This window comes from Protopterus annectens, chromosome 5.part1 (assembly GCF_019279795.1).
Source record: "Protopterus annectens isolate FY-2018-M chromosome 5.part1, PAN1.0, whole genome shotgun sequence".
Taxonomy (NCBI): Eukaryota; Metazoa; Chordata; order Ceratodontiformes; family Protopteridae; genus Protopterus; species Protopterus annectens.
In genome coordinates this window covers 88,058,616-88,084,590 of record NC_056736.1, presented here as the reverse complement: position 1 = coordinate 88,084,590, position 25,975 = coordinate 88,058,616, and the positions used below count along the sequence as shown (strand labels likewise).

The window sequence follows — 25,975 nt, the reverse complement described above, 5'->3', positions numbered from 1 at the left end:
TTGAGAGCTGGTACTATAGAAACATTGTCGTTTAGTCCTGGGGGGAAGTTAGCAGCAAGCCTAAGTTGCCAAACAAGTTCCTTTTTGCTAAGCTGGTTCTTCTAGTCTCCCCCCTAGGTTCAATATAGACTATGTCTAGTATGCCAAACTTAAAGCCGTGGAATACTGCTCAGACAAGCTCCACGTGGGTTTACAGAGTGGTCCTAGCAGCAAGGAACTCGAAAAAGTGACTACCTTCTGGATTTGAGTATCTTTTCTTTTTTTTCACTGGAAATAGCTTCTGTAGCTTACTTTGAACTAGCCTGAACTGTTTTTTAACTGATTGCTGCATTTATTTTAAAATCTGCACTTAAAGTTACTTTTAGTCGAATTTGATCGAAAGTTTGCTTGTTCGTTTGTTTAATTTAACTGTGGAGGCTGCCCACTAAAGTGTGCTAGCCTGTGTAATTAATTTATCACTGTCTCTGCATTTTCTGTGTGTTTCTACCAAAAACAAAAAACAAAAATAATCCTTGTTTTCCCGCCTTCCTCGACTAGCTTAGACCAGTTTACAGGCATTGCTGTATTCTGGGCTGTGGTGTAGTTCCTGTGTTGTCCATTACCTTACTTGGATAGAAGGAAGTTTCTTTGCTCACCAGTGGGAGTGGGGAGCCTTGAGCAGCCTACCTGTCCTTGGGGGAAGTGACCTCAGCACAAGAAGCTATAGTAATTGGTTGTTTGGGACCATTCCTAGCTCTTTTGTAGTTCACTGTTTAAAATCCGCGTTTGCACGGCTTTTATGATCGCGTATAGCACAGCGCCGTTTAAACAAGGTTAAACTTTTTCTGGCTCCGCCAAGTCTGCTCTTCAAATTTTCCCTTAAGGAAGCTCTACTCTTAGTATAACCAGAATACTCACTGTATTATAAGCCTAGCACTTGTTCTTAATACTTCTCTACTAAGTAAGCACTCTCGTACTAGTAAAGCACTACATCTACTTACCACCCCTGTGAATACCCACTTCCCTTAAAGGTATACCACTCCCTTATACTGTTCTAGCATGTCGAGTGGTAGATTACTGGCGTCGTCTCCAGTTCAGCTGGTCAATCTGGGCATCTTGAGACAATGCTGCAATTGTTTCATGTACACAGACAACCCTCTCCTCCTCCCAACAAACACAATTACATGTGAGAGATGCAACTATATAGCCAAACTGGAGGCTGAACTCTCTCAACTCAGGGCTGGCATGACCAGACAGGAGGAGATGGCAATCACACACACAACAATACCAGTCCCACATAGACCTACCACAACTGCAAACCAAACACATAAAAACACAAAGACATACTCGGAGGCTCTAATAAAAAACTTACCAAAACAACAGAGGCTCCCAAAGCAGACATCCAAAAATCCACCACCTCAAAACAAAACACATGCAACACATACTTCAATAAATCAGTGTGTCAACCAATCGCAGCCCTTAAGGCCAAACACCTTGCCTGATACACTAATAATAGGTGACTCCATAGTCAGACACACTGATGTCCCACTGACCAGGCTGAACAAGGAGAAGGTGACTGTGAGCTGTCTATCGGGAGCTAGGATCCGCCACATAACACACGCACTCAGGTCACTCCAAAGCAAGTACAAATATGACTCCGTCATTGTCCATGCTGGTGTGAATGACCTGAGACGTACCTTCCTGGACTACATGAAAAGAGACATAGAGGAGCTCTCCGATTATGTAGCCCAGGCTGGTATGACCCTGACCCTGAGCAGCATCTTGCCCTCACCAAGAATGATACCACAATACAAAGACAAGATGATCAGCTTTAAAAATTGGCTCAAGTACTGGTGTCATTCTAAGGGGATCCAATGTCTGTCTGCCTGGGATGATATTTTGGACAAGCCACGCTGCTTCGCAAGGGATGGCTTACACCTGTCACCACTGGGCTTCCGGATATTGGCTAAGGCACTTGCCACCCCCATAGTGCCTTTTTTAGGCAAGGCTCAAAAGACAAACCCACCTCCTTAGAAAACAAAAATGGAAAAAAAATAAGGGTAGTGCTGCGCAACGCCAGAAGTCTAAATCTCAAGATGCAGGCACTTGATGCACTCCTCAGCATGGAGAACATCGATGTCTGTGCAGTAACTGAAACCTGGTTCAAGGCTCCTGAGAGCACCCCAGCACTACCAGGCTATACCTCGTGTCATGCTTTTCGGCCCCAAAACCCGGGCCGAACCACAAAGGGAGGGGGAGTGTCCATATTCATAAAGGACACCCACATCACCAGGTTAGTAGCAACACATGAAGCATCAGAGACCATACAGGTGCAACTAACCATAGGCAAAACTGCTATACAACTGGTAGCATGTTACAGACCACCCTCCCAATCCCAAGAACCCCACTCAGCCTTCCTGAAGACATTGGAGGATATGAATGTATCACAAAATACCATCAGACTGGGAGACTTCAACTACCCAAACATTGATTGGGTACATTATTCTAGCCCTAATACCTTAGCCCAAAGGTTCCTGGAATTCATAAATTCAAATGCACTGGAACAACTAGTCACCTCTCCCACTAGGGGAGATAATATACTAGACCTGATCATCACAAACATGGGGACAAAATGCTCCACACCAGAAGTATACCCCTCACTAGTGAGATCTGACCATAGACTAATCACCCTGGATATACATATCCCACCTCCACCCCCAGCACAAAAGACCACAGTGAAAAACTTCTCAAAAGCAGACTTCACTCTTCTTAAGACTGAGATGGTATCCTTTAAGCCCACTGTGCCAGTGGAAACCACATCCCACAATGCCGAATCCTTCACAAATACTTTCTATGGACATCTCCAAGAATGCATCGATCATGCAATCCCAAACAAATCCAAGTCCCTCTCCACCAAATGTAAGCGTCCTGTCTGGTGGACCTCAGCCATAAACAAATTGTATAACAAAAGAAGGAAGCTACTGCACGTCAGAGCGAAATCCCATGAAGGGAAGACATCTCTGATCAACATTAGCAGAAAACTACGTTCTCTCATAAAAACATCCAAGGCAAACTTTGAGAGAAAAATCGCTAAGGACACTAAAGATAACCACAAAGCCTTCTTCAGCTATGTTAGAAACCTGGGCGGAAACCCTCAGATATGCTCAGAGTTGGTTCACAACAACAAAAAATACACTGAACCCACAGATATTGCTAACATTCTGGCTGATAGGTTCAGTGCAAATTTCTCGCCTCATTCACCCCCAAAAGAAGAAATACTTATCCCAGCTGAATGTAATCTCCCTGTCATCTCAGATGTCCAAGTGAGAACCGCCCTAAACAAAGCAAAAAACACAGCACCAATGGGACCTGACGGTATCCCAGGGTGCGTGTTACGTGAACTCCAAGGGGAGCTAAACCCACACATAAAAATGCTATTTAACCCTAGCCTTACTTCGAGATATGTACCTGAACACTGGCGTACAGCAACAGTGGTCCCACTCCACAAGTGGGGTGCCTCTACAGACCCTGGAAACTACCGGCCCATAAGCTTGACTAGCCTGGTCTGCAAAGCTATGGAAAGAATCATTATGGAACTCATAAACAGAGACATAGGGGACCTACAGACGCTTGACCCCACCCAGTTCGGCTTTGTAAAGGGCAGATCCTGCCTTTTAAATCTGGTCGACTTTTTCAAAACCGTCACTAGAGCCATTGATGAGGGCAAAGCAGTCCATACAGTATACCTGGACTTGGCTAAGGCCTTCGACACAATACCCCACTCAGGCATCTTAGAAAAGCTAAACAGCTTAAAAGTAAACCCTTATGTCACTAGATGGGTTGCAAACTGGCTAAAGGACAGAACCCATAAAGTTAAAATCGCTGGAGCAATGTCAGACTCAAAGCCAGTCACAAGTGGTGTTCCACAGGGATCTGTCCTGGGACCCCTCTTGTTCGGCATTTATTTCTCAGATGTTAAAGTAAACATGGGAGGGCTGTGGCTGACAAAGTTCGCAGATGACTGCAAACTAGGTGCCATAGTCGATACACCAGCAGATACACACATCCTACAAAAAGGCCTCACTGAAACGGACAACTGGTGCCGTAGTCACGGCCTTAAACTAAATGCCAAAAAATGTATAGTTATCCCTTTTGGAAAAAACAAAGTACCCACAAATTATCACATAGACAGAAACCCACTGAGTACGGAAAAAGTAATCAGAGACCTAGGGACCCAAGTAGACAGCGACCTCTCATTTGACACCCACGTTGCCAAATTGGTTAGAAAAACATTCTACCTTGCACACCTCATCATGAAGGGTTTCACATCCAGATCCAAGGATGTCATTGTACCCCCATATTCCTCCCTCATCAGACCCATGATTGAGTACAATGCCCCATTTGGTATGTACCTCACCCAGCACTTGCAACAGCTGGAGAGACCACAAAAGTACCTTACCAAAAGGATCAAGGGTCTCCAACATATGTCTTATTCTGCCAGACTAAAGAAACTTCAGCTCTATTCAGTAGCATACCACCTGCTCAGAGGTGATCTCTGCCTGACATACAAGGCCATGTCCAATCAGGATCTGATGGACATGCTCCACCTCAAAAAATCCAAATCCATCAGGACCACGAGAGCTAAAGACTGAAACCTCGGCACAAGTATGAATAGGACATGCTGGAGGGATAGATTCATAACCCAGAGGCTTCCCATGCTTTGGAACAGGATCCCAGTTCGTATTAGGCAGAGCCCCTCACTGAATCTCTTCAAGAGAAATCTTGATGAGTGGATGGGAGATCGTAAGTTTACCCCAGGGGTCACATCTGTGTCACTGCTAGACAGAGGCACAGTAAACTAATTCTATTATATAAGGGGACCCTCACTGTGTCACTACTAGACAGAGGCACAGTATTCTAGATTTTATCTGTACATTTTTGTACCATTTCATGGGGTGGCAAAAGCCACATCACTATGGCTAGGCTTACAAATGCCCCAGGGCAGATAGCCTAGTACTATACTATGAAACTATGAAATTTGAACAACTTTGGGAATGCCTATACAATGCGTTAGTTTCTTTCTTGTTTTTTAATTTGTATAATTGTTCATAGATCCTACATCTAAAGGGTCTTTCCGACATAATATGCCGGACAAGTATCCCACATTGCCTAGTACACTAACCTCTGTGCTCCAGTTTCCATTCCTAAAAGTGATGTTAGTCCTTAGTCTGTCACTCAATATAGTAATAGTTTCCCTGAAAATGAAACTACACTGTGAACAGCCACAACTTGTAGTCCCTTTAGCATTCTCATTTCCACTACAATTTTTAGGTGTTTCAGCCAATTTCTTAAGATTCATTCCCACTTTGTTAATAAAAAAAGGTTGATCACCCAAGGTGTGATAAATGTCCTGATTAGTTCTAAAGATACTCCAATTTTTCCGCAAAATGGCCTTAATGTTTTTGGATAGTATACTCTGTTGTACTGTACATGCTCTTGTATATGCCATAGATCCAATATGCGACTGAGAATTACCCATATGTAATTTTAAGAAATGCCCTGCCCCCAAAAGGGGTTTATACTTTCTACCCCATTCATGATAAACTCCATCCAAGATTGACTCCACCATACCTTTGGGATACCCCCTTAGTACAAACATATTCACCAAAGTAACAAATTCTTTTTTGACATTAATCAATTCAGAGGTCATTCGGGCAATACGTATGGCCTGTCCTTTAATAATACTTTTCTTTTGCAACAAAGGGGGATGGCTAGAAAAATGTAGGTAGGAGTTACAAAACGTACTCTTACAAAAAACCTTGGATGTAAAACCATGAGTAATTAATGTATCCAAGAATGGGAATTGTAGTTCATGATAGGAAAATGTGAATTTGAGGAAGGTGGTAGTCCCATTCAAATAATCTATGAATTTAGGAATGTTGTCCTTGTCCCCCTTCCATAGAATAAAAATATCGTCCAGGTACCGGTTATGTAATAAAACATGTTCAACCCACCAAGTGCTGTTAAAAACATGTTTAAGCTCCCATCCAAGAAGGACTATATTGGCATACACTGGTGCACAAACCGCTCTCATGGCCACTCCAGATATTTGTTGGTTATATTGCCCTTCGAAATAGATGTAATTATAGTCTAAAACCATAGACATCAATTCATAAATTAAAGTAACGTCCCCACGAGTCAAACTAGAATCAAGAAATAATATCTCTTCAAACTATTCTATACCATCCTTCTTGGGAATACATGCAAATAAGTCCTTGACATCTGTAGTTAGAAAAATAAGATCTGGGCTCCATATATCTTGGCTAAGTTGTCCCAGAAACTCCCAAGAGTCCCTAACCAAGTGTGGAACTCCCTCGACAATGTGCTTCACCTTATATTTCACAAAGCTGGACAAATTGTGTCTTGGACCCTCTGGCAGACACTGTAGGTCAAAAAGGAGGTGAAGAAACACACTTGTGCACCTTGGGTATGCCAAATATAACATTTTTAATACTAATGCTTTATTAAAGATTGTCCCTATATACATTTCCTGTATATTTGAGACTGTGTTTTTGAGACAGTCCTGTTGCTTAATTGATCTATTTAATCAAGTAGCCAATCATGTGTTAACCTATAGGATATATACAGGCATTTTTAGCATGAGAATTTTATCTTGTTCTAAAGTCATTGTCTATGAAGAAAGCGCTTAATTAATGGATTTTGACGGTGTTTGGGTCTAATAAAGTGGAGATTTTGTCGATGGCCATTGGGTGCATTATTTTTGGTTATTAGACTTTACAAATTCCCTGCAGACCACTCTGTCAGAGATATTGGGTGAGCAAATTCATGTAGCTAGGGAAATGATATTTTGAGCTGTGATACAGAAACAGATTTGCCTAGACATAGTAATGCTTTGCTAATTTTAATTTTGATGGCTGCCAAAAAAGCATTTACTATAAAATGGAAATAAAAGTGTAACCCAGCCATACTACAAGTAGTTAATCTAGTAACCGAGATAAAAAAACTGGATGTGGGATCTTTAGAAAAAAAAAGGTAGGAGCAAATTACATAGAAAAAAATGGGAATTGTGGAACAGTGCATGCAGAATAATATTTTGACGGAGGATTGAGGTTTAAGGGAAAGCAGGAATTGAATGAGCTATATAATGTTTGACTGAGAGTAATGGTATAGAAGGTGATATGTGTGATGTATGTCTGCAACTGAAAAATGTCATTATGGTTTGTTTTCGTTTATTTAAATGTATGCTGCCAGTGCCGTAAGTGGTCGTTCAGTAAAGATGTTTTTATTAAAAAAAAAAGAAATATCTTAATATCTATCTGTGTAAGAACTGTAAAGACCCTTGAACCCTTAGAGAAAGATACTATATTTTAGCACCAAAATATCCAAATTCACCTCCCAAGAAAGCAGATAACTTCTGTAACACCCTGTGAAGTGACAGTAATCTTAGTATATATGGAGTGGCTGTTGAATAATCTAATCAGTCTACTAGAAGTCCTAGTGGTCACGATACCATACTTTATTGACTGATACGGAGTTTAAGATTTTGCACAGGGTGTGCAAGGAGGGCGGAGAGTGTTCACTTCTGCAGCATTTGGATTCAGGTCCAGTAGTTACTCGCATCATCTTTCAGAGTTCTAGTCCTCCCTAATGGACAAAGCTGTGGAAAAGCACATATAACTCATTGAATCTCTGAGCAAAGAGACTCAAGAGAAAACCTTGCAAAGGTTTCCACAGTGGACGTTTATGTAGTGCACTGTAATTTTGACTGCATTGATGCTGTACCTTGGGTTACAGGCTCAGTCATTTGTCTTTGGAAGATGACATAGCTTAAGCACTGCTGATGTAAGTCATCCAACACTCTCCAGTAGAGCCCGGGGAGGATAGTCAGACCGACTTGTCAGTTCTGACTTTACCTCTCGGGGCATCGGCTTGGGTGAGCTCAGTCCCAACCTCGGGCTTGGAGCTTCTGGCTCCAGCACCGAGAGGGGCCGCGGTGTCTTCAGAACCGGGGATTGCCTCGGGTCGGTACCAGGGAGCCTTCGATGCCATGAGGAGGGTGTTGTCAGTGCCGACAACCACATCATCGATTCCAGCAGGTCCTCCCCCTAAAGTATCGGTCTCTGCCTCTTCTACATGCTCTCCACTTAAGCGTAGAGATCCTGAGCCTCAGGACACCCCATTGGGTGAACCCTGCTCTTCTGAAACCTCTCCAGAAGCTCCCACTGAAGAGGTACCCAGAAAGCGGACTTGCAAGAGGAAGCATCTTGACTCTCCCCAAGAGTCACTCACTTTTGACACGGACTTAGATGAGTCAGAAGGGTCCCCACAGTCCCTCTCTGAGGATATCTCCTTTGCAGATATCCTGGAGATCCTAAAACAGAGGGGTGGCTGGAAGTCCCTTAACCCTTCTGAGGATGAGTCTGTACTCCTGAACGCTTTCCGATCTCAACCCTCCACCTCCTGGGTGTTTCCGCCCCTTGATGAGCTAGTTGAATTGCTCATTCACAGGGGTTGGGAGGCTCCAGATACAACAGAACCTGTCCCTCAGAGGCCGAATAAATTTACTACTTGCCCTCTAGACAAGAACTTCTTATCCAAAGGTGTGCCTGTTGATGCCATGGTGGTGGCAGAGCCACAAAGAAGGAACTTTCGGAGACTTCTGCTAATGTCCATCCTCCTAATAGAGATTCTAGGCTCATGGGAAGAGTATGTTCAGTTCAACGGCCTTTGTTCTTTGTTCGTTGAACTATTTTACCCATTTTACTAGCCTGCAAAGCGATCTCCTGAAAGAACTAGGCGATACCTTACAAGGTTCAGTAGTGACAGGAGTTTCAGATCAGGTTACTGCCCAGCTCTCTACCTTAACTTCCGTTGCAAACTTGTCCATGTGCCTACTCTCCTACACGATTGATGGAACGAGCAGAGCTGCAGGTACAGGAATTGCACTCAGGTGTCATTCCTGGATGCGATTGTGTTCCTTTGCGGAACCCTTTAAGTTTTCCTTTATTAACACCCCATTTGACGGTTCAACCCTATTTGGACCTAAGCTTAAGGAGACTCTTACCAGGAGTGGGCAGGATGGTAAGACTGTCTGCTGTAGGAGTCCGTTTTTCCACCCCTACTAGACCCTACCCCAAAGGGAGAGGTGGTGGTAAGATGTGGTTCCGTATCCCCTTCCAGAGGCAGAGGGGGGGGTGTCAACGGAAGACGCTGACCTCCTGGCAGAGGGGGTCTGCAAAATCAGGGAGACAAGGATCAGTTCCTTGGGAAACCCTACCAGCGCTCCTGAGAGCAAGCCAGACTGTCCACCTCTGGAGGCAGTCGGGGGACACCTGTCCTTGTACCCAGATGCCTGGCTAAAAATCACAAAAGATACCTAGGTACGAAGCATTATTTCCAGGGAATATTCAATACCCTTTGCCATATCCCCCCTACTAATCAAAAAAATCCCAGATGTTCCACCCAGTCACAGGGAACAAGCAACTCTAGAAATTCAAACGTTGCTTCAAAAAGAGTCATCCATCCAGTCCCAGCAGACCAAAGAGGATCTGGTACTTACTCAAGGTTCTTTTTAGTACCAAAGAAAACAGGGGACTGGATGTCCATTCTAGACCTCAGCAGATTAAACAAATCAGTAAAAAGACAAAGTTCCAGATCGTCACGCTTCAGTCAATTCTCCCCTTTCTGGGGAAAGACAATTGGATGTGCTCAATAGATCTCCAGGATGCGTACAACCATATCAAAGTGGGCAGGCCATTGAGAGATCACCTATGCTTCCGGCTGGGAGCCAATTATTTCCAAATTCAAGCTCTGCCCTTTGGTCTCACAACAGCTCCCAGAGTGTTCACCAAATGCATGGCAGTAGTGATGGCTCATCTGACTCCATCCGGATTCCAGGTGTTTCCATATTTAGTTTACTAGCTTCTCACTGCCACCATCAGGCATCAACTTATTCAGGCGAGCAACAGGACAATAAACCTTTACCAGCAATTGAGGATTATGATAAACTCAGGAAAATCTGCCTTTTTGCCATTGCAGCAGATAGTTTTTATAGGAGCAGAACTAAACACGGTCACTCTAACATTATCCCTACCACCGGAAAGAATTCAAAATCTAAGAAATCAGATATTGGGCATTCTTCCTATCACGAGGGTTCCAGTGTCAAAGATCCTCAAATTGCTAGGCACTATGGCTTCAGCCGTAATCTCTGTTCCTCTGGGCAGGATGCACATGCAAATACTTCAATGGCTTCTGTTCACCCAGTGTTCTTATCAAGAACTACCAATGACTTATCAGATATTAATAACGGACTCTTGCAAGAAGGATCTTTGGTGGTGGATAACTTCACACCATGTGACTTTAGGTTGACCCTTTGTATTACCCCCTCCTATAGCCGCAGTGACCAAGGTTGCTTCCCTGGAAGGGTGGGGTGGGGGGGGCATCACCAGGGAAGAACAGCCCAAGGTACGTGGAATTAACACGAGGCTCGCCTGCATATCAATGTCCTGGAGATGGGAGCATTTCTCCTAGAGTTGCAGTTCTTTCAAGGCTCTCTTCCCCTAGAAACAGTTGCTGTACAATCGGACATTATGTCGGTTGTCAGAAGTCTTATCCCCTTTGCAGAGAAGCCCTAAGAGTTTGGAAATGGGTAACTTCTACCCAACGCTTTCTGGTAGCAATGCATATCCCAGGGAAGTCCAACGTGATAGCAGACAGTTTGAGCAGAGCAATAATCTTGACGCACGAGTGGTCTCCGAAGCATCAAGTGGTGGAAAGGATCTTCCACAGATGGGGCCAGCCTTGCTGCAATCTCTTTGCAACCCCAGCCAACACTAAATGCAGCAACTACTTTGCCCTAATTCCCCCTCTAGGGGAAACCCCAAGAGATGCACTTGTGCACGATTGGCCCCTGGTCCTTCTCTATGCCTTTCCTCCAATACCCCTGATACCCAAAGTGTTACAGAAAGCAAGGTCTTTGGGCAGAACTTTGATCTTAATAGCCCCATTCTGGCCTCGGCAGATTTGGTTCCCTTTCCTCCAGCATCATCTACTGTAAGAGCCTTGGATCCAGGACCCAGTGCCGGATCTCCTGATTCATGCCTCAGGAACTCTTCACCCCTCTCTACAGTCCATCAAACTGACAGCTTGGCTGCTCCAATTCCAAACGTAGCCAGGTGTCCTAATCTTTCAACAGAAGTTAAACACATTTTGACAGCCTGTCTTAAGCTGTCCACACAAAAAATGTACCATAGCAAGTGGAGGAGATTCGCTATTTGGGCTTATCAAAATGAAATAGATCCTTATTTGGCTCCTGCTTCTGCCATCCTAAATTTCCTTACTAAACTTTTCAGAGAAGGTGCTGCTGCAGCTACAATTAGGGTACAGTTTGCAGCTATTTCCTGTTTTCATTTGAGTTTAGACTCTTCAAATATTATGTCTCAACAAATATTCAAAGCCTTTTTAAAAGGCACTTTCCATCTAAGACCACCCGTCAGAACGCCCTCCATGCCTTGGAATTTGAACCTTGTTTTTCCTGCATTATTTTATCCCCCTTTTGAACCAGCTTCATCTTGTGACCTTAAATACCTTTCTTGGAAGACTTTATTTCTAGTGGCAATAACCTCTGCTCAGAGGATTTCTGAGTTACAAGCCATGACTATCAAACCTCCCTATCTAATTTTTCGTAATGACAGAGTTTCTTTGAGAACAAATCCCTCCTTTTTACCCAAAGTTTGCTCAGAAGCTAATCTCAATCAAACTATTGAATTACCCATTTTTTCCCCCATCATACAAACAAATTGGAATACATACTTCAGAAACTTGATGTGCATAGACAATTATGATTTTATTTGGACAGAACCAAACAATTCAGGAAAAATGAACAGTTGTTTGTTTCCTTCTCAGAAGCGAACAAAATTGATCCAGTGTCTAATGTCACCTTGTCCAGATGGTTATCAAACTGTATTGCTTTCACGTACACTTCTGCGAAATTCTTTACCACAAAGGATAAAGGCTCATTCCACCAGATCTGTAGCCACTTCAGCCTTTTTGGCCAAATTGTGTCTAGACTCTTATCTGTGCTGCTGCCACATAGTCTAGACCGCATACCTTCATCAGCCATTATAAACTGGATAAGACCTCCAGGGACAGGGCCTCCTTTGGTTCTGCGGTTCTGAGGAGCATTCTCCCTTGAGCCACCTGAGAAAGTTGGTGCTTGGGACGCTACCCATCAGTAAGAATAAACGGCAAGATAGAACAACTTCACATAAAGAAGTTATGTACTTACTATAACGTTCCATGTGAGTTGTTCATCTCGCCTTTATTCTTGCATCCCGCCCACCAACCACCTTCCAGTTTACTACGGGTCCGAGAAGCTTGAATTGGAACTTTTTTTTTTTTCTGATTGAGTGGCATAATGACGGCTTTAGTCGGGGATCACACCAACAGCACTACTAGATAGGGGCCAAGGGTACTAGCTGCTAGTACAAGGGTCTAGGGAACTACTAAATGGGCGGTGAATACCGCACAACGTGGCTGGGCTAAAGTATGCCTTCGGGAAGATAGCCCAGTACCAACCTATAAGCAAACAAGATCTGAGGGAGGTTCGTAGTGCATCATGGAATAGGGATCTGACCTCGAGCTTGCTTTAGACCTTGATCTTTTGTAGTTGGCCAACTCGGAGCTGAGGATCGGCTCCGAACCCATCAGTAAGAATAAAGGCGAGATGAACGACTCACATGGAACATTATGGTAAGTACATAACTTCTTTTTTTCGCTATTTTGGACTTTCATTTGGAAGCTTCTCTGCCATTTTGGACTTGTATGTCTTCCTAGAGCAGATCTAGCACATTATATATAGACTGTTGACTATGTTAGGTTGTGACCTACCTACTGCAGATCGCCTGGATGATGGTGGTGTGTCTTCCTTATGGTCCCCGTGGATCTTCTTTGCAGCTTCCCTAGCTTAGGTTAGTCCCCTGCTTGCATGACCCAGGAGACTATATAACCTGAAGTATGTTCTTATAGATCCTGAATAGGAAGATTCATTTACTTAGTTAGCAACAAGAGCTTTCTAGTGTCTGTTGTTCCTGCCTATGGAGAAGTCCCAGAAAGAAGTAACCTTGACAACCTAGATAAAACTTATTTGTGTTTATTGTAGTCTTATGGATGCTGTGGTCTTCATGGCTGCTTTTGCTCATCTATGTATATGGCTTTTTCTGGTAGATGGTGAGATGTTAGTGACTACACAGCTGTTGTGCTGTTAGGGTCATCCTCTGTGTGTCAGACCTTTGCTACTGGCTTCCTGAGAAGAAAATATTCCCATAATTTTGAATGTGGGCCTTCCCTTCCTGCAGTAGAAACCATTGCATGTCTGGAAAAAGAACATTTCTCTAGTAAAGTGGCGGGCTCACCTGGACTCTTTCCTTTATCAAGGGAAATAGACTCCAAGGAATAAAGGCTTCACTTAAACCATCTGGTGTGTAATGCTTTACCCCTCACCCTAATGGCTGTGTTAGTGAAGATGTGATCAGAGCTCCTCTTGCCTAGCTGAGACAACCAGGTTCATGGTGGACTATTTAAGTATATAGTTTGACAAATCATACTGCTTTGCACAGAAGTGATGCATGTATAGCTGCTGATCGTAGACCGACTTGTATAATTTTCACAAGTGTTCACTTCCATTGGAAAAGTGAGTGCATGTGTTGTTAGACTCTTTTAAACAGGAAACATCTTTATTAAATTATGTATGACATAGGCAATCTTACATTTATGTAAATAAGAACCATAACACAATCTCAGCTGCAAACATTATGCATTACAAACCATGCCGACACAACTGTAACTTATACATCACTTATAATATATCCAATCATTTTCATTCAGTCATTACATAGCTCATTTCTTTTAAACTTCCTTCCTCCTCTGCGTGTATTGATTCCACACTTCCCATTTTTTTCCTATGTAATTTGTTCCCACCCTTTTCTAAAGATCACAATTCAAGTTGTTTAATCTCTTGTATTATCTTGGTTACTTCTAATAAAGTTGGTGTAGACCTTGATTTCCATTTCTAGTAATTGCTTTTTTGACAGCCATCATAATTAGACTCTGCAAAGCCCTATTATGTTGAGGCAATTCCGATTCTGTTTCATAGCTCAAAAAAATTTCCTTTTCACCCAGCATGTCCAACAGAGCAGTCTGCAGGGAATCTTTAAAGTCTGCCAACTCATTACACTCCCAGAAAATATGTTCCCAATTACCTCTTTCTTACTCGTTACACCTCCAACATTTGCTGTCTACCTGAGGAAAAATTCTTTGGAGTCTACTTGGAGTATAAAATACCTATGTAAACACTTCCAAGCAACGACCCTAAATCTTCTAGACTTTGTTGCATATTTGGGAAAGATACATATATCCCCCAGTTTTTACTTTGTGAATTGCTTATCCAGTCTCTCTTCCCAATCCTTTCTAACTTCCTCTGATTGATTGTTATAGTTGTGCAATATTTTGTATGCTGTACTAATTATTTCTTTTTTATGACCAGTGTCTGTTCCAGATTCTACTAAAAACTCTACCAGTGCTGTTCTTTCATTTAGGACCCCCTATTTCTTTCTCTTTCTCTGTACTCTGATATCAGTCACTGATGGGGAAGGCAGTCTCTAACCTGCAGTCCAAATAAATTCTTGGCGTCTTCCCATTCTATCATCTTTCCCTTTCTAGTTATTTATACCCAATACCTTGGTTCCTTGACCAGTTTTTTTCCAATAAATTCCAGCCCCCTTTTGCCTAATGTTTGTATCCCTAATTGCAGTCATCCCTATCGACAGAATCTTCTTTCTCCATTCCGGTGTTGGCTTAGTTCTTAGAATACCTTCTGCTACTTTATGAATTTAGTATTCTGTATGATTTTTGTTACTCTCCGTAAAGGTCTGCTTCCAGAATCCCAGTCATCCCCCTTTTTTGTCATCATCTCTTTTCACTTTGAATTATAAGTTTCTGCTTCTGCTACGTATGGGAACCTTAACTGTGTTGCTCTAAAATATCCCTTCAAGTTGGGTAACCCCAACCCACCATGTCCTATTGGAAGAGTAAACTTATCCCATTTGACTCTTGCCATCTTCCCCTCCCAGATAAAAAAAAATGCTTCTTCTCTTTATTAATTGCGGTCTACAACTTCTCTTCTGGTTGATAAAAAATATGTCCGACCTGTGTATGAGACTAAAGGTACTAAAAACATTTTAACTGCCTGTATCTTACTGTAGCTATCTGTATAACACAGCTTCCATTTTCTCGTTTTTTGTATTATCTTTTGTTTAGTCTCTTCCTATGTATCCTTAGCTGCCACACTGGAATCATTTTTAATCCGTACTCCTAAATACTTTGTTTTATCATGTCCCCATAAGTGTGGATATTGTTGAACCAATTTGTATGTGGGTACATAATTTACCGCTATTGCCTTTGTTTTAACTTCATTAATTTTGTATCCTGATAATATTTGAAACTGTTTCAATATGTTCCACAGCACTGTAATGTCCCTTTCTGGTTTTGTCAGGTATAAAATAATGTCATCTGCAAATAGTGCCAGCTTTTCTTGACTACCATACCAATTATATCCTTGAATTTCTGAGTCCCTCATTTTCTTTCCCAATGTTTCTAAATATAACACAAATAACAAAGGGGAAAGAGGACACCCCTGCATAGTTCCTCTGCTCAAGCCGAAATTATTAGAGAGGACCCCATCCATTTTAATTTTTGCCTCCACTCCCTCATATATCCTCTTAATCAACTTTATAATTTTATCAGGGAATGCAAATGCTTATGTTGCTCTGCTCATAAAAGCCCTGCTTAGTCTGCCAAATGCTTTCTCTGCATCAAGACCCACTAACAACAATGGTATTTTCTTGAATTCTGCTTCCCTCTGGATCAACATTGTCCTGTTAATGTTGTCAAATGTTTATCTCCCCTCTGCAAAACCACATTAGTCCATATCTATCAGTTTTGGCTTTACTTTTGACATTATTTTAGCCAGTATACACATAAGCCCTTTATAATCATGGTTTAGTATTGAAATGGGCCTATATGAATCTGGATCTATACCCTGTTTAGCTATTACAGCTACAACCACTTTCTTCCAGATTGTTATTACTTCTGCTTCTCTTAAAATACTGTTAAACAAAACCTTCCAAATCTTTATCAGTTTTTCCCTCCTAGCTTCCAAACCTCCACAAGAATCCCCATCTAGATTGGTTTTACATCACCATTTTTATCTCATCTCCTCCTGTCCTAACTGTTAGTAATTGAGCCTCCAATACCTATAACCTTGGCATATTTAATTCTTCCATAAACATTTCCATTTGTACCTTTTCTTGATTTCCATATTTCTCTGCTTTATACAGACTTTCATACAATTTCTGAAATATTTCTAATACTTCTACAGGATCTCTTATCTTCCTTGTTATAGGCTCCCTAAGCGTGGTGACAGCCCCTTCTTGCTTTCCGTTACCTGAGTTGTTGTGCTAAAAGTTTTTATGCTTCTAGAGTTATCAAAAAAGCAGTTGCTTAACAGCAGTCTTCCTAAACTCATGCATATTATTGAGTTAATCCCTTATTTTCTGTTTAGCATTCTGCAGTTGCCCCTGTTCTTGCTCTGTGATATCCCTATTTTGCAATAATTTAACATTTGTCAGTCCCTCTAAAAATTCTTGTTGCTTCTTAACCATATACCCCTTTCTTTTATTTCCAACCTATTTTTAAACTCCACTTTAATTTTATCCTGCTCCTTAGCTATATTTTCAGAAATAATTTCTATCTTCTCTAATAGCTAATAGCTCCTGAATAAGTTCCACAATCCATTCCTTAAATTACTCTCCTTTCAACAGGTGGGAAAGCACTAATGTCTCATTATTATTTCAATACCCTGTGTTTTAATTTTAGTTATTTGGTGCATGGCCTGAAATAGTTATTGGGTGCGTATTAAGACATTAAATTAAATGCACATGTTCATGTGAAATTCTGCTTTACCTAGAACAGTTTTTGCATCTTGGAGAATAATGTGTAAATTCACTATGAACTACTAGTTCTGAATTCACATCTTCCATGCCAAATATTTTCATAAATTTCTTTGAAAATCTATCCTCCTTTGATATATTTCCATTCTGGGCTCCCCCAGGCACAGCTTCACTGTTGAAAATTAAATTCTAGTCCCCACCTATAAATAATATTCCTTGCTGAAAGCTGTATGTTTCTCCCACAATTTTCTTGAGCTCCATTATAGCAGTTTTCGATGGAATATAAATATATGCCAGTGTAATTTTACTCCCTTACCAGTAGTATCCCCTTAGTACTACAGATCTACCATTATTGTCTTTTTTATTCTGTTCTATTATTATTGGAGCCCCTCTTGCAATTAATATAAGTACTTCTCTCTTCTTTTGCCCTAGGTATTCCGTTGAATAACCATCCTGAAAACCTTTCTTTATCAAATTCACATATTCAATTTTTTCCAAGTATGTCCCCTGTAGTATAGCTATTTGCACACCACATTTTTAATATAGTTCACTACTCTCTTGTTTTGTGTTTATTTATGAGACCATTAATATTTAAAGACATTATAGAAAGCTTATTCCCACCTTTTATTTATAACAGCTTTTTTGCTAAATGTCTAGTTTCAGCTTTTGTGTTGCATACATGTACTGTTTTGCAGGTAAATCTTATATACAGTTTTCTTGTAGTCTCCATTTGCACGTATGCCACATCTTACAGAACTACTTGTTTTATTGAACGCACACACATACACCAAATACCACATAAAGCCTATTAACTTAATAATAACACACACAACTATGCACATCTTCAAATATTGAAGTTTTGCCCTCCTAATAGGAACAAATGTTTCAAACTGACAGCCACACACACATACTTGAGCTAACCTAAAAGAAATGTTATCCGTGCAAAGATGCATGGTGTAACCTTTGGTTCTGTTAAGTGCTGTCTGGTTTTGTTTTGTCTTTATAGCTCTCTCAGCTGGGAAAACACTTGAGTGCTTTTAGAAAACATTTCCTTCAAGCCATTTCTTTTTATCAGATTGTCTGCTAGACATATGCAAATTAGCCATAATTTGTTTACTAGAAAAAAAGCTGTATACTAATCAGTATTCTTTTTCATTTACTTGCTTTCCCCTTAAAACGTGTTACTAGATTAAGCTAATGGTCTTAACCCAGTCATTCCCCTATGCAAGATTGAGAAAAACACACTAATTTTTCTGTTGTCATGCTCTTTTATATATATGTATATATATTTTTGTTTGTTTTTTTTTTTTTGTTTTTATATTGCAGTGCCTACATTTCTTAAAACTGAACAAAGAGAGAGAGAGATGGGAGAAAAAAACAGGAGCATATCTTTACATTGGTATCCCCATTACACTTACAATTAACTGAAAAAAAACTTTATAACATGCAAAGAAAATCATGCACCATTTAAATAGATTCCTTGAGCTGCAGGGATTTTTCCTGACTTACTGAAGCTACTTACTTTGAATACATTTTGGTGGGAAAGATTGGCAAAACACACTTTCAGTAATTTTCGTCAAAGCTTTTTTTTTTTTTTTTTTTTTTTTTTTTAAATCTGCACCCACCCCCATGTGGGGGAGCCTTCTATACCCCAAACTTGGGTATACCAACTCTGAGGTTGGACAACAGTGGGGAAAAGTGCAACATTAAAGATCACAGTACAGCATTTGGAGTAAATGCTTTCAGTGATGCAGATGTATCCAGAGCTGCAGCACCAAGACCCCTCATGGAGCTAATGATTTGGGAATTCTGTCTTCATCAAGGTTTTCTGGAGATAAAAACTATGAAGACTGACATATTCAGTACATAGGCAGATGTGGTCCTTCCCTTGGTTTGCTCTTATGTTGAATGCATTGCATATGTATTCCAGTATATGTTTATGAATTGAACTTCTTCTGTATAACTTTTTATATTTTTTTGTGTTGCAGGTCAAAGAGGATTTTATGATGGATGCATTATTTTTCTTAATTTATGAAGTTCCTTGTATGTCTTTCACCATTCCCTCTGATTACATACTTTATCACAAAAGTCAAAGAAGCCAGGTCCAAAACTTACCCTAGTTGTCTTATGGTGGCCGAGAAGGTTTGGGGTATATGTTCTCCGTTCTTTGATGGTAGAGAAAATCATCTTGGTGCATGCCAACATTGCCCACCTTGGTTGGAGTGATAAACAGTTCCAATTGTTGGTATGTCTCCTTATTACTCCCCATGCTCTTTTCAGACCTTCTAACACAGAGTTTTAAAGAGATTAAAGCTGCCAGGAAGTATTGAAATCTTCAGACATTTTCTTCTGAGAGGAGGAAGTTCTCCATTAAGGTGGAGTATCCTGTTTTGGCTCATTTGGCTTTTCTGTAGATGATTCTAATTTAATTTAGACACCTGTATCTCTCACATTTATTCCATGTTCATGATGCATTGTTTGTGACATTTCTGTGCATCAGAAATTTGGGGATAAGCAGTATTGTAGGTTGGCTCTGGCCAGTTAAGCAGATCCTTAAAGGTGCTCTCTGTCTTTGCCTTCCTTTAAGAACATTTCTTCTTATTGAGACTTGCCTTGCACATCATGCTTTCTCATCAAGTAGTTCGAAGACTCAAGAGATTAGTCTTATGGAAGATGGTGTTCTTGGTGCCCATCACCTCCTCTTGCAGGATTTTCAAACTGAATGTCTGTCTGTAGTGAAGTTTAGTCTTTTTTCAGTTATTTTTTTTTTGGTCCTTAGGACTAACCCACATTTTCTATTGAAAGTCATTTTAGAACTGGTATAACACTGATCCATTCATCTGTCTGTTTTGTTTGAGGAGGCAGACTCTAGGGCAGAGCGATCCTTTTGTACCATGAAAATATTTTGTTGACTTGTGTTTTATCTAAAAACTGTGCATGAGTTCAGGAAAACAGAAGTTATTTGTCATCTTTACTTCACACAGAGGCTTGCTGTGCCTAAGGAAATTCTTTCCAGGTTGACTACAAACTGCATTGTGGTTAAAAAGTCAAATGTCCAGCCACTTGTTGAAAAGTGATTCTTTCATAAGCTACTTCACTAGAAGTATAGATACTTATAATGTTTGCTTTAAAAGTATCTCCATTGTGAACATTTTGCTGTGTGTCTACTTGGTCAGCTGTTCACGTTTTCACCTAATATTGTTGCTTGAAGCTTTATTTAAGGAATCAAATCTTTGACTTCTCAGTGCTTCAAGACTTTGCCTTCTAAACTCCTTATCTTTTTGCCTGGCTTCAGCTCTTGCCTTCCAAAGACGTTTAATTTTTCATTGCATATGAGAATTTCCAAAATGTTTTTGATGTAGAATGGGCAACAAAGTCAGTTGTAACAGATAAGTGCTCAAAGTATCAGCTGCGTGAGGAAGCATTGTGTAGCATTGTTCACTGTCCTTTTGTCATTCGTCCTCTGTCTAGATGGCCTCTCCATCCTACTACTTTGGAGGGGTTTTCCTGCAAGTTATACAAGTGCATAATTGTATATTATTTTTGTTGTTGCTACCGCTACTTACTTTTTATCTATTTAATTTTTGCATGTTGTGTTTATGTGGTGCATGGTGGTCAAAATGAATAATACACAATGGCTATATTTCTGTTCTTTTTGTAGGTGTAACTTCACTAACTCTGTTGTCTTTCAGTAGTTCTGTATTGCTAAGCTGTAGTGGTTCCTGGAACGAGAAGAAGTGTGCATGTAACTGAGATGATTTAAATCCCTCAGTTCTTTGGGCAGAAATGTTTGCAGCTTTCGAGTTAAGCAGGCAGGTAGTGTGAAACTACAGTAAGGAATGCTGGGGAGGTGCTAAGATGCACAGCAGAAAGCAGTGTCTGTAGTGAACAGAAGTCTGACCTGAGTGTGAAGTATGGTGTGCAGCTTTGAAGTTTTCATCCTTGTAATGATATAGGCAGAGTGGAGTTATTTTAGAAGACAGCAGTTAAATTGCTTGTGATCTGCAACAAAAGCCTTAAAAAAAATCAGAAATAATATTTCTTTTGTATGTTCCTAAAGGAAAATGGGGAAAAATGTAGTATGTGTAAACATGATAGAAACTTTTTTGTCTCCTCCACAGGAATGACATGATGGCTGCTGCTAATCTGCCCATTTGTTCCTTTCGGGCAAGAGCTGGACATGCTTGGTGAGAGCCTTGTGCTCCATTCATTCTCCAATGATGAGAGTCAGATTGTGGGGAGAGTGCCTGTTTGCTAGGCCTGTGCAGCAACCTGTCCCTTTCCTAAAGGATTACCCCCTCCCACTTTGTGGCGCTCAGAGGCATACCACTGGGAGCATGCCTGCACACGTGAGCAGCACACGTACCTAGACTTGTTTTCCACTAGATGTCATCCAAGTGGTGTGCTGCAGCCCCCTCAATCCATCCTCCACTAGACTGTAGTCCCTCTGTGCCACTGGCTCACCATAAAAATTTTAAGTACCCTTACACTAGTCAGCAGTTAAAAGATTGAAGCATATTGCAGGAAAAAATTGTTTTGGAAACATAAAGGTCACAGTTTGAAGTTGGATGTTAGATTACTGGATAGAAATGGAGTTTTTGCCCCCTTCATAGATTCAGTGCAGAATCCATATTCATGCACATATATTTTTCTTTTATCTAGTAAGCATCATAGAAGTATGTGCTTGCTAATATGCAGTATTTGAAACTCTGTTCTAACAGAGTGTTATGTTCTCTAATTCCAAAAATGTTTATATGCTAACATGCATATTATAAATGTGTGATCTGGCCTACAAGCTTAAGTTGTTTCAAGTTGTGTGGTTCACTTTAATGTTTGACATGTCCTAGTGATTGGAAGTTAAACAGTCTGATGCTAGTGCATAATTAATACTCATAAATGTGTTTCTGAGCCATACTTCAAAGATTTAAAACTCTAATTTTCCTTGTAGAGCAAGTTCTTCTGGACCAAGGTGCTCAGACACCCCCTCCAAGTCCTTTTTCCATTCAGGCATTCAGCAACAACTCATCTGGCAACGCTGCATCTCAAGGATTTGACTATGGTATTGTAAATGGCAAAGGTGAGGTTTTTTTTTTGGTTTTTTTTTTTTTTTTTTGCATGTTTGCGTATTTCATCATGTACCTGGCAAAGAGGAACACTGTTTTTGGTTACTAACATGCTCAGCTAGATGTTGTTATACTGAGTGATAAGAGTTTTGTGTATTACACTTAGTTTTACAGTATGTTGATAGCCACGGATAAAAAATAAGTTGTTGAATTTCTGTTATGTGGATCCTTACATTTAGTGAGGTCTGGATAACATTTAATTGTGGGACTACAAGTCTGTTATACAGGAGGCATGTTTCTAGTTTTGTCTGGCGTAAAATTCTTCTTCTTTCAGTATAATGGCTTTGTAATTAGTGACTTTTTGAATTAACACATTAAGAGATTGGCTGTATTTTTCTCTGACATATGTGCAGATTTCATCTTGACAGTGGATGAATTCTTTGTCCTTGTACATGCAATCATGGGAGTTTGCCAGTGCTGTCCGTATGTATTTTGTGTACTTGGGGAAGCACATGGCCATTTACCTGTGGGAAGTCCTACGACAGTGCATAGTAGTACTGCATGCCATTTAGTTTTAGAGAGTTAGTGATGTGTCTGTATTCTTAGCATTAAATTGAAGAAGTTCATAATGAGTGTAAGAACTTCTAGTAGTACATTTTTGTCTCCCCTCGTGTGTGATTTTCATTGACAGGATACTAAGGTGCATGTAAAGTTTGCAGCAGGCCATCCTTTTAGAGGATGTGAGAGCTGTATCTTTATTTATAGGTGATATCTTCTCAGTCTCTAATGACTGCTCTGTCAAGCATGCATTGGAACATTTCACTGCTGAATATGAAGCAGATGAGATAAAAATCAGCACCTCCAAATTAGAGGTAATGGTGCTTTCCTGGGGGAGACAGATGTCTTGACAGAGCTGAAGTATTAAAAGCCAAGTGAAAGCACTCCAAATACACCAAGAAATCCAAAAAGAGTGCAGCGAGCCAAAAACAGGAAACCCGAAGATTAAATCCACTCAATTTATTGTCAACAGTACTAAAAAGCATAAACGCTTTTAAATAACACAGCAAATACGCGTTTTCGTCCTAAATACTTGGACTTCATCAGATACATAAAATTAAGATCATTCATCCCTTAAATACCTAAATTAAAATCAATTAACCAATGACATATTAATAAAACATTTAAATGGGCAAACCAGTGTATTCTCTAGGCTCATAAATATTCATGATTCAACAATTAATGTATTCCCTTACTACTCAATGCTTCTCTATTTAATAAATTGAATTAAAAAAACTTAAATAAATATACCAAATATATCTATATATTACCTTTCTTTTATGAATAAATAAATAAATACATAAAAAGCATCCAAAAAATATTTATACATTAATAAGACAACTGCATATAAAATCTCATCCTGGTTGGCTCCCTCTAGTGTCAAAATTCATAATTACCATTAAATTCTATTAGCTCTTAGTTTTAACAATGGTAATATTGTTAAAAAATCATTAAGACCTGTTTTTTTCCCCGCATCCAGGGTAACTTGCCACCATAATTCTTTACTTTCTAAAATATCCTCCCAGGGACCCCCTCTAATGTCTTGCTTAATTTGTTCCAATACAAAAAATTGAAATTTATGTCCTATACAACCTCTAAAATGTTTGTAAAGTGCATTAGTGTCTTTTGCTTTGGAGATATCGTAGGTATGTTCATATATTCTTTTTCTTAATGTTCTTTTGGTTTTACCTACGTAAAATGATTGACAGTTTTGGCATACCACAAGGTATACCACTCCTCTAGTATCACAACTATAAAGACCCTTACTTCTAATCCATCTCATCCTACTTTCCAAATAAATGTCATCCTTATTTATGATATAGGGGCATTGGTTGCATCTTCCACATTTATATGTCCCTGTTCTTCTATTTCCTGTTGGTATTGAATTAATACCGGACCTTTCCAAAATTTTCCTTATACTCCTGGAATTTTTATATATCACCTTTGGACTTATATTTCCTCAATATCTGTGAGTGATAATAATTTATCCCATTCCCTCTGTAGTATATCCCTCACCTTATAATTAGTAGAATTAAATTCTACCACTAAACCTCTTTGAAACCCATCTGATAGATTTTCGTACTTACATCCTTCCTCTTGGATATTCTTGTTATACCCCATACCTTTAATAGGTTTAAACCTATCTAGTCTACCTTTTTCCACTTCATTCCTTATTTTATCTACAAAAATTTTGGGGTAACCTCTGTCTAAGAACATTTTCTCTAACAAATCACATTCTTTAAAAAAATCTGTATCCAAGCTAGTCATTCTAGAACCCCTAACAAATTGCCCCTTTACTATGTTTCTTTTACAGTGTAGGGGATGGGCACTTTCATAATGTAGGAAAGAATTACAAAAAGTACTTTTCCTAAACACTTTAGTTTCATATTTTTGATTAGTTTTATATATCTCCACATCTAAGTACTGTACACTATCAGGGGTAACATTATAAGTAAACCTTAAGAAGTTAGTGGTTTTATTTAAGTAGTCCATAAATTCTAGAAATTTGTCCTGTCCACCAGTCCAGAGGATAACTATGTCATCCAAGAATCTTCAATATAATATCCAATGTTCTTGAAATGTAGAATTTAAAATAAATTTCTCCTCCCATTTAGATAACACTATATTTGCATATGTGGGGGCACATGCTGCCCCCATAGAGACACCTTGTGTTTGTTTAAAGAATTCACCATTAAATATAAGAAAATTATACTTCAAGATTGTCTCCATAAGATCTACAATTGCTATTTTATCATTCTGTGTCAATACTTTATCTTGAAAAATGGTTTCTTCAAACATTTCCATACCTTTATGGTATGGTATACTAGAGAACAAGTCTACTATATCAATAGTGATAAACAATAAGTCATCTCTGTAAAGCTCAGGTGTAAGTTCCTTTAATAAATCCCAAGAATCTTTAAGAATGGTTCTATTGCTTACCCATATATGCTTAGTTTTTAAATCCACATATTTTGCCAATGGTAATGTTTTAGAACCATCCGCAGACACAGTTGGCCTAAGGGGTGGGTCAATAGGATTTTTATGGATCTTGGGGATGCCAAAAATAGAAGCTATTCTCGGCTTACCTACATGCAAAAACTAAAAGTAGTATTATCTATAACTTTTTCATATATCAAATCTTGTAACAATATATCTATTTGTTGATAAGCCATATTCACTTCATTCCTAGAAACACATGTATATTTCTTTTCATCCCTTAATATTGAGTTCATTTTTCCTTCATAATATATATTCTCCATAATCACAATTCCCCCTCCCTTGTCTGGTTTCATAATTCTAACTTGGTGATTATTTCTTAACTCATTAAATACCTCATTTTTTTCCTTACTAAGAATAAAAATATGTTTATTTTTGTTTTTGTCCTGTGATTTTCTAACTTCGTTAGAGAGCTGAAGTATGTTGAGGTCTTATTCATGAGTGAAAGTCGAAGAGATTGGAAGATAGACCAGTGGAAAAATACAGTGGCAGAAGTACTGTGCAGCTGTGTTGTACCAGACTGTGATAGTTCATAGGTAGGTACTAGGCTATCATCCCTAGGGGCCTATACAAGCCTAGCCAAAAAGATACCCTGGCTTTCGCCACCCAAGAAAATTATTTTCCTATGCCCCTGTCGAGCAGAGCCACAGAGGTGATCCCCGGGGTGAATTTCCTATTTCCCATCCAGTCATCAAGATTTTTCTTGAAGAGTTCTAATGAGGAGCTTTGTTTGATATAGATAGGTAGTTTGTTTCAGAGTATGGGAAGTCTCTGGGACATGAATCTATCCCTCCAGCATGTTCTGTTTATTGTGGTGACAAAGTGTAGGTCCCTAGAGTGTGTAGCTCGGAG

At 39.8% G+C, this 25,975-nt stretch overlaps 1 protein-coding gene across 1 annotated transcript in view; it reads left to right on the top strand.

Annotated features, from left to right (window-relative positions):
• The window catches only part of MYCBP2 (MYC binding protein 2), a gene marked incomplete in the record, with an annotated part of 5,088,083 nt that overhangs the window by 4,038,919 nt on the left and 1,023,189 nt on the right, over window positions 1-25,975 (top strand). Inside the window, 1 exon segment of the mRNA XM_044072904.1 lies at window positions 21,955-22,083. Coding sequence (XP_043928839.1) covers window positions 21,955-22,083 — 129 coding nt within the window.